The following is a 16,201-nucleotide window of genomic DNA, read 5'->3' as shown; positions in this document are numbered from 1 at the left end:
GTTTGTCTGCTCCTGTCATTACACGTTTTAATACCTGCAAATGACAATGTTTTTGGGTTGCATTATGTGCTTCACTAATCAAATGTGATCAATCAAACGTGGACAGCCTTTTTATGTCACAATGTATTGACAATATTCCCTAAAACAAATAAAAAGGAGTGTAATTGTTTTTCCAACATGGTAACGTTTAAATGGACATATGTTGTCCTAATAATGCAGACTACATCTGTACATAATGGACCACTGACCTCCTCCTGCATGTGCATAAAGACCAGCTTTAGGTTACATGCCATCCTCTGCAAGACATTCTCATGATTCTTTCCTTTGAAAGTTAGATATGTTATTGATCCATAACACAGCAAGCTTTCTGGAAAGCATCCTTTTTTTTTGTCTCCGATTTTGGGTTCCTGGATATCCGCCACATCATCTCTGACCTTTATGTTTTCTGGGCTTGTAGGATTTCCCTAGATAATCCTTGCAGCTAGATTCATGATTGCTTGCAACTGGAAATGTAATATCCACTTCTTGCAAACACAGTCTAACTTGCATATATCATGCAGAAAATGTTAGCATCACACTGCCAATCTGTAACTAAAATGACATGTTATTGGTCAATCTGGTTACAACAATACATATCTCAGAGCAGCCCGCCTGTGTCAGAATCAGCAGTCACAATAGATCTGTCCCCATTACTTAGTCCATCTGCCCCCTGACATATAGCTTTGTCCCCATTACTAAGTCCATCTGCTCTCAGACAATAATCCTTCCCCATGCACATAGAGTGCCCTTCTGTTATTCATTAAGTGTCTTTATAGCCCAGTAAACTAGAGTTTAAATAAGGCTCTTCACCTCAAACTCTCTTATGCTTGCATTTATTACTGCTAAACTCTATGTTCAATGATCTTGTTACGGATCCACTGATTACAGATCAAAATGGATCAGGGTCAATGTGGAACCACCGTGCCAAGTAACCGGTTTGATGTTGGGCCAAACCCTAAGGGCATTATTCTGGTGCCTACCTGGTATTCACCCTTTAACCACTATATAGGCATATGGACTTTACTGCGGTTTAGGCCGAGTTCACACTTCAGTTATTTGGTCAGTAATTTCCATCAGTTTTTGTGAGCCAAAACCAGGTGTTGGTCAAAAACAAAGAACAGGAGGAAATCTTTAGATTATACCTTATCTCTTTACTACGGGTTTTGGCTCACAATAACTAATGGAAATAACTGACCAAATAACTGAAGAGTGAACTTAGCAACCAGACCGCTACCTCCTGGGATGGTTCCGGTGTACTTGGCAGCTGACCCTCAGGAACACAGGCAGGATCGGAAAACGCACAAAACCACAGGCACAGTCTGAACAGGAACTAAGACTAACATACAGGTTGATGGAACACCACAACAGGCAGGCTAGAACAAGAGCAGAAACACCAGACTGGATAACAAAACATTAACAGATCTAAACTGAGACCAACAAGCAGGAAAACAGAGAGACTACGGCAGTAACTCAGGCAGGAACAGGTCAGACATGACAATGGACACAGATCAGACTGGAAAGGACTGGACAGAGAACAGAGCAAGAGAAGCAGATACAAGAATTATTGCTGTTGCTCAGCCAAAGTGTGGGGATACACAGTCAGAACATATAGCTGAGCACATTAGCCCAAAATACTCGCAAGTGCACACAAACAGAAAGAGGGATTAACCTCTACATGGAACAGAGAACACTGAACACACAGAAGCAAAGGGTATTAAACTCTGCCTTGGCCCTAGATACACATCCACACGTATACGGCGACCAGTCCACACCGTGTACAATAAAACGATTGAACAGACATTGTAACCTATAAGAGTATTTTTCTTTGTGTAGCCATGATTTTTCTAGTCTTTGTGCCTTGTCTTTGTTGTGACTGTACATATAAAGGAACACATATTTCAGATGTCCCTGTGCGGAATACAGTTATGCATAATTTGTTCCAACATGATGTTCATGTTTTTGCCTTTTCCAATATACAAAATTCAGTATAAATTGAATAAAAAATAAAAATCAATCATACTTTAGCTTTTTATGTTATGGAATCTTGAGATGTAGTTGCCCTTTCAGCATTTTACTTTACAGATTCTACAGATGTAGTTAAGGGGTTATCAGGGAAAAGATATTGATGAGCTATCCTCAGGATAGGTCACCAATATCAGATCAGTGAAGGTCCAACTCCTGGCACCCTTGCCAATCAGCTGTAAGAAGAAGCCGGGCGCTCTTCCTAGGCCTGGTGACATTACTGTACATCAGCCACATGGCTTAGTTGCAGCTCCGCCCCATTCAAGTGAATAGGGCTGAGCTGTAATACCAAGCACAGCCGCTATACGTTGTAAGGCGGCTGTGTTTGGTCGCAGCACTCGTCAGAGCTCCAGTGAGCTTTGCGACTCCCTGAAACAGCTGATCGCCAAGGATGATGTGATAATGATGACCTATCCTGAGGATAGGTCATCATTATCATTTCCTGGATAACCCCTTACAGGTAATGTATCATCAGAAAATGACCTATTGTTTAAATCATGTTTTTATGTTAAACATATTTTTTTATAATTTTTGGTGATTTTTTTTAAATCATTCTTATCAGTTTCTATATGTATATAAAAAAAAACATTTTAACTGACAGATTCCCTTTAAATACACAGTATATACAGTACAGACCAAAAGTTTGGACACACCTTCTCATTCAAAGAGTTTTCTTTATTTTCGTGACTATGAAAATTGTAGATTCACACTGAAGGCATCAAAACTATGAATTAACATATTATATACATGGAATTATATACATAACAAAAAAGTGTGAAACAACTGAAAATATGTCATATTCTAGGTTCTTCAAAGTAGCCACCTTTTGCTTTGATTACTGCTTTGCACACTCTTGGCATTCTCTTGATGAGCTTCAAGAGGTAGTCACCTGAAATGGTTTTCACTTCACAGGTGTGCCCTGTCAGGTTTAATAAGTGGGATTTCTTGCCTTATAAATGGGGTTGGGACCATCAGTTGCGTTGTGGAGAAGTCAGATGGATACACAGCTGATAGTCCTACTGAATAGACTGTTAGAATTTGTATTATGGCAAGAAAAAAGCAGCTAAGTAAAAAAAAAAACAAGTGGCCATCATTACTTTAAGAAATGAAGGTCATTCAGTCCGAAAAATTGTGAAACCTTTGAAAGTGTCCCCAAGTGCAGTCACAAAAACCATCAAGCGCTACAAAAAAACTGGCTCACATGCGGACCGCCCAGGAAAGGAAGACCAAGAGTCACTTCTGCTGCGGAGGATAAGTTCATCCGAGTCACCAGCCTCAGAAATCACAGGTTAACAGCAGCTCAGATTAGAGACCAGGTCAATGCCACACAGAGTTCTAGCAGCAGACACATCTCTAGAACAACTGTTAAGAGGAGACTGTGTGAATCAGGCCTTCATGGTAGAATATCTGCTAGGAAACCACTGCTAAGGACAGGCAACAAGCAGAAGAGACTTGTTTGGGCTAAAGAACACAAGGAATGGACATTAGACCAGTGGAAATTTGTGCTTTAGTCTGATGAGTCTAAATTTGAGATCTTTGGTTCCAACCACCGTGTCTTTGCACGACGCAGAAAAGGTAAATGGATGGACTCTACATGCCTGGTTCCCACCGTGAAGCATGGAGGAGGAGGTGTGATGGTGTGGGGGTGCTTTGCTGGTGACACTGTTGGGGATTTATTCAAAATTGAAGGCATACTGAACCAGCATGGCTACCACAGCATCTTGCAGCGGCATGCTATTCCATCCGGTTTGCGTTTGGTTGGACCATAATTTATTTTTCAACAGGTCAATGACCCCAAACACACCTCCAGGCTGTGTAAGGGCTATTTGACCATGAAGGAGAGTGATGGGGTGCTGCGCCAGATGACCTGGCCTCCACAGTCACCGGACCTGAACCCAATCGAGATGGTTTGGGGTGAGCTGGACCACAGAGTGAAGGCAAAAAGGCCAACAAGTGCTAAGCATCTCTGGGAACTCCTTCAAGACTGTTGGAAGACCATTTCAGGTGACTACCTCTTGAAGCTCATCAAGAGAATGCCAAGAGTGTGCAAAGCAGTAATCAAAGCAAAAGGTGGCTACTTTGAAGAACCTAGAATATGACATATTTTCAGTTGTTTCACACTATTTTGTTATGTATATAATTCCACATGTGTTAATTCATAGTTTTGATGCCTTCAGTGTGAATCTACAATTTTCATAGTCATGAAAATAGAGAAAACTCTTTGAATGAGAAGGTGTGTCCAAACTTTTGGTCTGTACTGTATATATATATATATATATATATATATATATATATATGTATAAGTCCTCATTGTGCTTTTGGCTGACTGAGAGACTATGGCTGACCTTAAAGACTATCGGGGTCATTTATCAAAAGGGTGTAAAGTAGAACTGGCTTAGTTGCTCATAGAAACCAATTAGATTCCACCTTTCATTTTTGTTTGCTGCTTTGAAAAATGAAAGGTGGAATCTGATTGGTTGTTATGGGCGACTAAGCCAGTTCTACCTTACACCAGTTTGATAAATGACCCCATATGTAGACCTTTGGAGATAATCTCCTGCTCGCTAGTGGAGGAGACAGCTGTTATTACATGCAGCGATCTCCTCCTCAGTATGAGGATGAGCGATCCCTAATGCCATCGCTCTTCCCTATACTGAATCATTGTTTACCAGCAGAAGATCGTGCAAGCTATTATTTTTAAACCTGTCAAAAGATGTGGATTGCCCAATGAACGAGCTTCATCGGGTAATCGGCGGCAGTATTACACCGCCAGATGATCACTAACGAGCATTACTACAAACACTAGTTATCGAGCATCTGGCAGACAATCTGTCTAATATAGGCTTCACTTCCCTTATCTCTAATTTATTAAATGGCCCTTTATATGGGCTGAGAAGCACACAGATTATCGCTAACTAGTGTTTATAGTAATGCTTGTTCATCAGGTAATCCGATCGTTTGTGCACCCACAAAAATGATTGTTTACCAGCAGCAGATCTGCTGCTGGTAAACAAGCCCTTATGGGGAAGTGCAATGGCATCGCTCCTCGCCATATTTTGGAGGAGATTGGTACATGTAAATGCATCAGTCTCCTTCGCTAGGGATCAGATTGTCGGGAAGGAAAGCTTCCCTCCCGACAATCTGCTGTAAAATATCAGCCAGTGTAAAGGGACCTTAAGAGGTCATAAACACTTATTCAAGCCACATTCTTATCAGTAAGATAAGCTGACCTATAATGAATGTTTGTAATGTCAGAGAATAAAGATAAGTAGCCCCTCATGTGAGCTGGTTGACTGAGCAGAAAGAAAATTCACATCCTGCTAGTAGAGCATCTCAGCCCTGTACAGAAAAAATGGCTCCATATTTTTTATAAAGACCAATTACAAAAAGTATTTTTGCTCAAAATGAATACAACGCAATAATAAAAAAATTTGCCCCAAAGGTGTACATAGCCTTTAAGGCCACTTTGTTTATAAGCTATACAGAGCACCTCTCAAGTGGCCATCTACCAGGCCTAAATACAGTACTAATTGAATAATAAAGCTGGCCATACACATGAGTATACTGTTGGCTAAAGGTTGGTTCAGCCAAAAGCTATCTCTCCCGACCCACTCATATATAAGCATTCTTGGATAAGCAATAAAAAGCTATTTTCTAATACTGATGGAATTATTATAATATTATAGACTAATAGGAGACTTTGCAAAATTACAAGTGTTATAGTTGATGTTTTGATTGTGTTTTATAGCACTACAGAACCACTGATCATTTACCAGTGTAAGATTACACTGGGAAACATCTGCAACCGAGGAACTTACAACAGGAAAAAAAGAGATCTTTCTCCAGAGTCAACTCAGGTATGAAGCCTCTATATAGATCTCAGTAATCAAGAGCAGTGTTAAATTAATATTTATTCGGCCAGGTTCTGCTTCTGCAAGTATCCAGGAGGTGTTGCTTCACTGTAAAAGTGCTCTCTGCATTGATCTACTTCATAACCCTACCCTCTATTCTTGGGAGGGGCTATGAAGAAGCTCAATGCAGAAAGCAGAGAGCGCTTCACAGTAAAGTCCCGCATTGGGCACTTGCAGGAGCAGGACCTTGCAGAATAAAACTTAATATTCACACTATTCCTAATTAAAGAAGAACACCAAAAGGTATGTTTGTACTGTGTCCCCAGACCCTAGTGAGCACTTTCAACGGTTTTAAATGGTCAAAACTGCTAACAGACTTCATTTAATGCTCTAGTGACTGCCAAAACACCTTTTTACAGAGGTTACTAAAGGGTCTTAAACCTGTTAATATGCCTTTTTAAAGCACTGGAGGTTTATGCCAGCTGGGCTTCTGCTCAAAACAGAGATTCAAGTAAGCTCACATCTGGGTTAATTAACCACTAGGATGCCATGGTCAATATTGACCGCAGCATCTAAGTGGTTTTAGAGGGAATGCGATTGTGGCATGTTGATGCCTTTACATGACAGCTGTCAGTTTTCTACTGACTACATAAATGCAGTGCATGGTAAAAATAAGAATTCAATAAAGTTTAATTTAAAAATCCCAAAGTTAAAAAATACACCTTTTTACCCTAAATAGTTTTTTAGTAAAAGACAAATGAAAAAATAAAAACCCGTCCACATAATTGATATTGCCACATCTATGTGGTGAACGTTGCAGCCAAACAAAAAACCCAAACTTCTTGTGTTTTGCTTATCTGCCACCCAAAAAAAAGATATATAAATTTGATTGAAAACTGTTGTGCATCCTAAAATGCTACCAATGAAAACTATCAGTTGTCCTGCAAAAATGAAGTCCTCATAATTCTCCATTAAATGAAAAAATAAAAAATAAAATCATGCGTCATGGGGTCCGTACAGATTTGTGATACAGAATAATATAATGTTTGTCTAATATAATAGATTCTGGGGGAGATTTATCATCCGTCTATGCCACTTGTCTGGCATTCGAAAGTTGCACACTAAGTCTGTGACTTTTTATACAGTGTATACCATTAAACCTAAAACTAGGTGCAAGTGGCATTTCTATTTCTAAAAAAAACGGGTGTTGTGGGGTGGGATGTGGTTGGGGCCATAGGGCCTATTTCAGTACAGAAAGAAAAATATATTTGATTTGATTGATTCAACTTTATTGTCATTAAATATGTATAAATACAGAGTAACAAGATACAGTTTGCATCTAATCAGAAGTGCAAAGAGCAGCAAGTGCAATAAAAACATGTTATATACAGATAAGGGCAGTGTAGAAGGTAGGAATAGTTATGTACAGATTATGTACAAATAAGTTAAGTATACAGGTGTTTATATTGCTATACAGAGAGCAAATATACAGATGTACTATGGACAAATATACAGATGTACTGATGTATACATATATACAAATATGCAGATGTGCTGATGTATACGTATATAACAGAGACTTATGCTATGACAGTGTCCCAGCTATAGCAGTAACCAATGTGAACTTACAGTGAATATTGAGAATGAATGACAGTTATGATCATGGTCATGGGAGGGATGGAGGGGAGGAGGAGTGTAGAGGGTTAAATAAGCGTGGATGGGAAGGTTCATCAGGGGACTGAGTTCCGTAGGGTGACAGCTGTGGGAAAGAAGCTGTTACTAAACCTGCTGGTTTTAGTCTGAAGGGTCCTGTACCGCCTTCTAGAGGGAAGTAGCTGAAAGAGTTTATTGGCAGGATGAGAGGAGTCCCTAAGAATGATGTGTGCCCGGCGTAGACATCTCTTCTTGTGAACATCCTCAATGGCAGGAAGTGGAGTCCTTGTGATGCGTTGGGTGGTTTTCACTACCCGCTGAAGTGCCATGCGGTCAGCAACAGATATACCAGACTGTGACACAGTTGGTCAGGATGCTCTCCATCACACAGCGATAGAAGTTACCCAGTATGTCAGCAGACAGGTGGTTTTTCTTTAGTGTCCTCAAGAAAAAGAGTCGCTGATGTGCCTTCTTCACCAGGCTGGAGATGTTGGTTGACCAGGACAGATTCTCTGAGATGTAGGTCCCCAGGAACTTGAAACTGGAGACCCATTCAACAGCCGTGCCATCCTTCCACAATGAGCTCTTATGTTTTGCTGGTATTCAGGACAGGTTATTGTCAGTGCACCACACAGCTAGGTGCTTTACCTCCTCCCTGTAGTCAGACTCATCGTTGAGACCGATCACCGCTAATAGAATATAGCTGTACTTTGCTTGTTATTCTTGAAAGTTTTTTGTAATTTGCTTGTTATATAACCATACTGCAGTGAGTGCAACATAGCCAAGTTCTATTTTACGGCTGTACACACTGCAGTCTTCTAATAAACACATATATTAGCTTCCTACAAAACTTATTTAATGACTATACTTCAAACTTATGATCCAGTTTCTCGCCTGAAAGAACATTGTTTTTTGTTATTGGAAAGAGCAGATTCATTCAAGGTGATATCTAGCTATAATGTATTGGCTTGAATGGCATTTTTGTAGCCAAAAGAGAAGATCAAGCCACATATAAGCAATATATCCATACAAGTTGTACTAATAAAGCAATTTTATGGACTTGGCTGCTAAGGGAGGTACTAAAAAGATTACTTATAGTTTGGAAATAAGTTATTTATTTCATTTCATAGAGATGAGTTCCTTAAGACGTTTGCTTATTAAGACCACTGCTAAATTAATCTGATGTCAGTGATTTTGTACAGTCTCTCATCTTGACATATTACATCCCAGGGTTGCACTGGAGTTCCTTGGGCCCACCAGAGCAAATTATTCTTGAGGACCCAACCCCCATATCGTTAATAAAGTCTAATAGATTGGACCCAGATAAAAAGAGCTCCGCTGCCAAGGCTATATTTCAGGACAAATCCTGCTGTTACTACGCCATTTTGGCAAAGCACCACTCCTCAAAGAGCTCTGCTGGAAAACTGACTCACCGCTGGTGTCTCTCATCTTGCATAGTGCACGAGACAGCAGCGCTGCAAGCCGCACTGAGGGATCGGCTGGAGAACCAAACGATTCTCCTGCACAGAGGACCGGGAGATCCAAAAGGAATGCAGAGCCGGTGAGAGGCAGAAGTGAGGTCTGGGAGTCAGTGGGGGAAGAGGGAAGACGAGTCAGCGGGAACCGGCGCATCGCGTGGGCTCCTCCACTTTCCCGCCATTCGCCAATCTTGGCCTCACTTCCACAACCCGGTGAGGAGGGAAGAAAGACAGACAGCGATAAGCTCTTGTACCAATAGGAGCACAACAGGTCTCCCACTGTCTGAAACAACCTCTGCTTATACCAGCTAAGAGATAGCAGTGGACGGCTGAGTACCAAGAAAGATCACAGTACAGCATAGTGTGGTACAAGCTGAGTCGGGGAGGGGGGAAGAATCAACCCTCTTGCTACCCAGCAGACTTCTCTTACCTAAGGCAATATATTGTATCTCATAAAGCCCCAGATAATTCCCATCACAAAGAGGACTGATATAACAACGGGGCCGCAAAAAGCGCAGAACGCTGCCGAAAAGCTGCGTGAATTGCCAGACAACCAGATGATGGAACGAGGTCACCATTGCCGCAGTTGAATGTTCACACGAGGGCAAGTACAGCATCAGATTTATCAGCGCCTACAGTCACCTCTGAGGATGACCAAGATGAACTCACGCTCAAACAAGTCTCTGCACAAGTTTTAGAAGCCATAACGGCATGTAAAACCTCTGTCACAGGGAAACTAGATGAAATTAAAATTGACCTAGGACTGTTACGTCAAGATATGCAAAATCTCCGGAAGAGAGTCCAACATGCTGAAGAACGGTATTTACGTCGTATTATCAGAAACCTTCCATCTACATAGAGGCACAAGACAAGGATGCCCTCTATCACCACTCCTGTTCGCCCTGGCGATTGAAACATTGGCAATTAGGGTAAGAAGCAGCAATAACATAATTGGAGTGACCATAGGAGACAAAGAAGCCTGCTTAGGATTATACACAGATGACATGATTCTATACCTTTTTTCGCCCCAATACATCTCTCAGAGGTGCAATAGACTTGATAGATGAATTTGGGGACTTCTCAGGCCTTAGGATTAATTGGGGGAAAATCAGTGTATATGTCCCTGGGCAGAGAAAATTGGTCAGGCCCTTCTCATGTAGAGAGATTGAAGGTAATGGACACTTTTAAATTTCATTAAAAAACACATGTCACTTAATATTTATCCCCTCATTGGTCATATACTGAATAAACTTCAAAACTGGAAGACATTGCCTATTTCAGTGGCAGGACGCATTAACTTAATCAAAATTATTATACTCCCCAAGGCCCTCTACACTTTGCAACATTCAGAGGGACATATACCCAAATCAATATTTAGAGAAATAGATTCTCTCACCAGGGTTTTTATCTGGGGCAGATCACGAGCTAAGTTAAGTCTTGACACATTAAAACGTCCTAAAACAGAAGCAGGCATGGCACTGCCAGATTATTATATATATTATCTGGCAGGTCAGCTAAGGCTCATTAGCACTTGGTATTCATCTGATGATCTGCCCATTTCAGAATACTTTTTAAAACATTACCTTAAATGTTACACACTATGGTCAGTTTTGGAAGTACCCCCTAAATTCCAAAGACCGTTGCTGCCACTGCACAAGTTGGCGCCAAATGACATGGAGGGACACCAAATCACTAACCTGTTTCACAGAGGTGGTTTCTGACATACCTCTATGGGCTAATCAATCACTGCCGCAGTTGCACGCGGTCATGGGAGCAGAGAGATGGCAGACAGCTGGAGTTAAAATTTTAGGAGATCTATATGATCAGGGAGTATTTATGACATTTGAAGCACTGTCCGAGAAATACCACATTCCCCGAACTCAATTGTTTTCCTATTTGCAGCTTCTCTCATCTATACAGAGTAAATTTCCAAGTACCAACATCGCAAATTACTAAATACCCACTTAAAGGGGTTGTTAGAACCCAGGGACCCATGGGACTGGTATCAGCAATTTATTCCCATCTCATGCAAGCAAAGGTCAGTGCTAATCCCCTTATGATAATAGATAAATGGAAAATACAGATACCCACACTCACAGAAGAATTAGTAACAGATTTATTAGAATCGCATTTACAGGTGACGCCAGCAGCTAATAACAAAATAATACAACTATACATTATACATCAAGCATATCTCACACCAACTAGGCTGTACAGAATGGGCAGGACGTCATCTACGGCATGCCCGAGGTGTGGGGAGTTGGAGGCGGACTTCTGGCATATGATGTGGAGGTGTGGTCCGATTGCCACGTTTTGGGAAGAGATGACGTTCTTCCTGTCAGGCTTATTACCAGTTCGGGTGTCATGCAATCCAGAGATCTGCCTACTGGGAATATTAAACGAGGATAGTTGGGACCACTATGCAACAACATTTTTAAGGGAGTCCTTATTTATGGCACGTAAATGCATTGCTTTGAGATGGTACAATCCCAATAAGCCGACCTTGTCTATGTGGAAACAACAAATAAACCAGATTCTTCCGTATATTGTGCTGGTGTACAAACACCGCAACAAACCACAAAAATTTGACAAGATATGGGGCCTGTGGTGCGGTTCCTCCCACACACAGTACTCGTCCTCGAGACTACGACAAGCTATATTAAAAGCTCGAGATTCCTTGGCTCAGTCGGCTTAGTGTGAATAACTGAATGTATGTACAATGTAAGGCATTAATTGGAATTAGGAGACAGTATAAATGCAATGACCAATTGAATCGACAATAGTTTATAGATAAATGTAAGATTTACTTTAACTTTTGTTCTGAGACATGTATTAAGAATGTATATGTCAATGCACCTCTTTTCCTGTTAATAAACAAGTTTAAAAAAAAAAAAAAGACCCTGGTGGTAAGTGATTGACTCCAAAGGCAGCTCCAAATGTTTATTTTTTTTCTGGACCTTTTGGGGCCCACTATAGTTTTACATCCTAGGACCACAGAAACATCCTCTGGTACTCTAGGGGTACATTCCAGTGCTGTTAGATCCCATATAATATGCTCTTGTCTGAAAGAGCATTGTTATTGTTTTTTTTTTTTTTTTTCTGGTTAGTGGGAAGAGCAGATACATTGAAGGTGATATCTAGATATATTGTGTTGGCTTGAATGGCACTTTTGTAGCCAAATGAGAAGATTGAGCCACATATACGCAATATATCCATACAAGCTGTACTAGAAAAGGAATTTTATCAATTTGGCTGCTAAGAGAGATACTAAAATGATGACTTAGTTTGGAAATAAGTTATTTATTTCATTTCAGTGAGATGAGTTCATTAAGATCTGTGCATATAAAGAACACTACTGAAAGAAACCGATGTCTCTGATTTTGTGTACTGATATAATATGCAAATGTCTACATGGAGGGTATGCTCCCATTAAGTGCCATAATATGATTAAAATGTCATGTTATAGGTTAAAAATTGTATGTATTCCTTATAGAATGTGAACTAATTGACTCAACTGTTTTATGGTGTCATCTAGGGTCTCCAGCATCACTGGATTCTCCCAGTAGCTAGGCTGTTTGACAGTGAATACCATTTCCGTGTAGCCATACCGGTGAGTTCATATCAAATCATATAATCTATTCTGCAATAATTTGGTTGTAGCCATTTTGATTTCCTTGATGTTACCATGTTGCCTAGGTAGAATTCCAGAATTTGGAAAACATAAATAACAAAGTGTAACTTACTAGAATATGATTATAAGTACAGAGAAGAACAGAACACAACATTTTTGGAATCTACAATTTTGGCAATTCAGTTTTACTTCTGACTTTATAGACTTTTATTGTCATGATGGCAGTCTGTGCCCATGGCTGCCTCCCTCCTTCCAGTGGGCATGAATGCCAGTACAGTTACCTTTTCTTCTCTGATGTCCCTTCAGTAGTCTATCTCCACCAGAGTCCTCCTGTTCCTCCACAGCACGTACAGCTGCCAAAGCAGTGCAACTCTGTTTACTCCATGCAGGCTGAGGCTTGTTCTAATAATAATAATAATAATAATCTTTATTTATATAGCGCCAACATATTCCACAGCACTTTACAATTCAGTGGTTCATGTATAAACAGTCATAAATAACATAGCAACAGACAAGTCAATAATTAAAACAAGAGGAATGAGGGCCCTGCTCGCAAGAGCTTACAATCTATGAGGGGAAAGGGGTGCTTGTTTTGTACAATGGTCCAGCCATCTTGGGAAAATAGGGGAGTAGATAGAAAGCTGCATGAGCAAGTCACCAGCCGATATCTGTAGTGCTTTTGGGTTCATGGCTGCGGTGGAGAGTATGGTGGACGATCAGGTTCAGGAAATGATAAAGAAAAATGGGAGAGGAGTTAAATTAGGGGATGTGATAAGCCACCCTAAAAAGATGTGTTTTTAGAGAACGCCTAAGACTGTGTATGTTGTAATTTAACCTAATTTCTTGGGGTAGGGCATTCCAGAGAACCGGTGCAGCTCAGGAGAAGTCTTGGAGCCAGGAGTGAGAGGTTTAGTTTATGGTGGATGTCAGTCATAAATCGTTTTCAGAGCGTAGAGCATGGGTAGGGTGGTAGACAAGAGATGTACGGGGGTGCGGTACTGTAGAGAGCTTTGTAGGTGAGAACAAGCAGTTTAAATTGGAGTCTATACTGTGTGGGCAATCAGTGCAATGACTGGCACAGAGTGGCAACATTGGAGTACTGGTTAGACAGATAGGTGACCAGCGAATGATACACTGAAAGAGCGGTTAGAGAGATAGGAAGAAAACCAGGAGAGGACAGTGTCCTTTAGGCTGAAATAATTGTAGCATGGTAAGTAGTAGATGGTGGTCTATAGAGTTGATCGTGAATATTCTAATCGCGAATTTTTATCGCGAATATTGGCACTTCAAGAATTTGTGAATATGATTTTTTTTCATCAGTACCCATGATCCCTCACTGCTACTTGCTTGTGGGCCAATGACTAGGCTGCAATATCTTTGAATTTAGGAGTAGTGCTGATCGCAAATTTTCGTATCTTGAATTTTTTCGATTGCCGATTTTCGCATTGAAGAAAATAATGACTAGAGATCACGAATTCTTGAATTCACGAATATAGAACGAATATTTGCCCAATATTTGAAATATTGCGAATTTGAATATTGCCCCTGCTGCTCATCACTGGTGGTCTATAGTGTCAAAAGCTGCAGCGAGGTCAAGGAGAATGAGCAGAGAGTAGTCACCATTGCAGCTTGCTGTCAGGAGGTCATTTTATCACTTTGGTAAGGGGAGTTTCTTTAGAATGTAGTGTGCGGAAACCAGATTGTAATGGATCAAGAAGAGAGTGAGCAGAGAGATAGTGGATGAGGCAAGAGCAGACCAGACACTCCAGGAGTTTAGAGATGAAGGGCAGATTTGAGACTGGTCTGTAGTTAGTTCTGCAGGATGGGTCAAAAGAAGTTTCTTTTTACATTAATGGACTAATTATAGAGTGTTTTAAGGAGGAGGGAAAGATACCAGAAGAGAGAGGGAGAGGTTGAAGGTTTTTGTTGGGTGAGTGGTGACAGCCGGAAAGAGAGACTGAAGTAGGTTTCTACTTTCTTCATGGAATTTACTGTAGATATGGGAATATCCCTTTAATTCTATGAATGTGTAAAGGAGCTCTGTATCAGAAATAATAAATTATGAATTAATCAGTGCAGAGTTTTGGACATATTTAGAAAAACAAAATAGTGTTCAATGGTGGACATTTATGTTACGTTAAACACATCTGACATTGTGATAAGTGGAATCAATGAGCAGCAACCCTATATATCTTCCAACCTCATTAAACATCCTTAACTATCCTAGAAATTAGAAATAAAATTTATCAGGCATTGGGATTATTTTAAAATCTACCTTAGACCTCTGATTCTTCAGTACTATAAAAGTATTTGTGTTCAAAGCTCTACTATTTTCCACTACCAGCCCTCCCTAAATTGAAAGCAAGAAGATTGTCATGTTGTAAATCTTTATTGATGGACTCTTTGGTTCAGTCCTTGCTGCCTTCCTTCCTACCATCTCTCTACAGATTACAATGTTAGTTGCTTCTATTAATCAAACACTTGTACCATCACTGTGTGAAATGTCCTAGAAGGGCTATAGTGAAGGTTCTCCTTTCACTGTGTTTACAAATATGCATCGATTACAGGTCCTTGAGCAGCTCTGCTTAGATGAAAAATTAAATTATTCAAAATGTTATTTTTAACTGTTGAAATAGCAAACATTATGGTACTTATTGGCTGTTTGTAGTTTTTTGTTTAAGTAACATCTCGAACTGCAATATGTTGCCTCCTGGCAGCTGTCAATGTTTATTTTTAAGCTAATGATAATTTGTTTATTTTCTTTCTAGGATCTTGCAAACTGCTCAACAGATTCACACTTTGCTGGAATCCGATACACAGACTATTTCTTTTATTTTTATCGGGAATGTAATTTTTGATGTTACATTATTTTAATACGGAGCATGAACATTCCAATTGTATATATGACAAGTACCTCTGTTTCTTCAGGTGCAGTCTAGTGTATTTTAGCACTGGGACCACATGATATTCCAAAATGTACAAGGATGGTATTCACAGGTCTACAGCGCCTCAGTATATACTATATCTATCATCTTTATTAGGGCTCATGCACACGGCCGTAGCCATTTTTGCAGTCTGCAAATGGTGGATCTGCAAAATATGGATACTGGCCGTGTGCATCCCACATTTTGCGAAATGGAACGTCCAGCCCATAATAGAACAGTCCTATCCTTGTCTGTATTGCGGACAAGACTAGGACATGTTCTATATTTTTGAAGATACAACCAAACGGACATACGGATGCGGACAGCACACTAAAGTGCATGGGTCCGCATCCGACCCGCAAAAAATGCGGATCAAAAGCGGACCCAAGATACGTTTGTGTACATAATGAGCCCTTAAGCTCAGGTTTGAACTGTCAGTTATGCACTGCAATGTGGTCAGTATTGTTCAGTGATTCCTAAGAACTGAAGTTTTTAAAATTACTGATCCCTCTCATACAATTACTGTATTGGATTCTTTCAAAACTCTTTTTATTTAGTAGCAAAATTATATAGACAATCTGAACAATATTGAAATACAAAACA

General features: G+C 40.2%; 1 protein-coding gene across 1 annotated transcript in view; it reads left to right on the top strand.

Annotated features, from left to right (window-relative positions):
• MYRFL (myelin regulatory factor like) overlaps positions 1-15,532 on the top strand; it is a 158,525-nt gene extending 142,993 nt beyond the window's left edge. Inside the window, exons 23-25 of the mRNA XM_044277209.1 lie at positions 5,810-5,918; positions 12,579-12,653; positions 15,443-15,532. Of these exons, the coding sequence (XP_044133144.1) occupies positions 5,810-5,918; positions 12,579-12,653; positions 15,443-15,532 (274 nt within the window). The remainder of the gene's footprint in view (positions 1-5,809; positions 5,919-12,578; positions 12,654-15,442) is intronic.
• The last annotated feature ends 669 nt before the right edge of the window (positions 15,533-16,201 follow it).

The sequence above is a fragment of the Bufo gargarizans genome, chromosome 2, assembly GCF_014858855.1.
Source record: "Bufo gargarizans isolate SCDJY-AF-19 chromosome 2, ASM1485885v1, whole genome shotgun sequence".
Lineage (NCBI taxonomy): Eukaryota > Metazoa > Chordata > Amphibia > Anura > Bufonidae > Bufo > Bufo gargarizans.
Note: the sequence above shows the minus strand (reverse complement) of the source record. Positions and strands in the feature narration are given on the sequence as shown.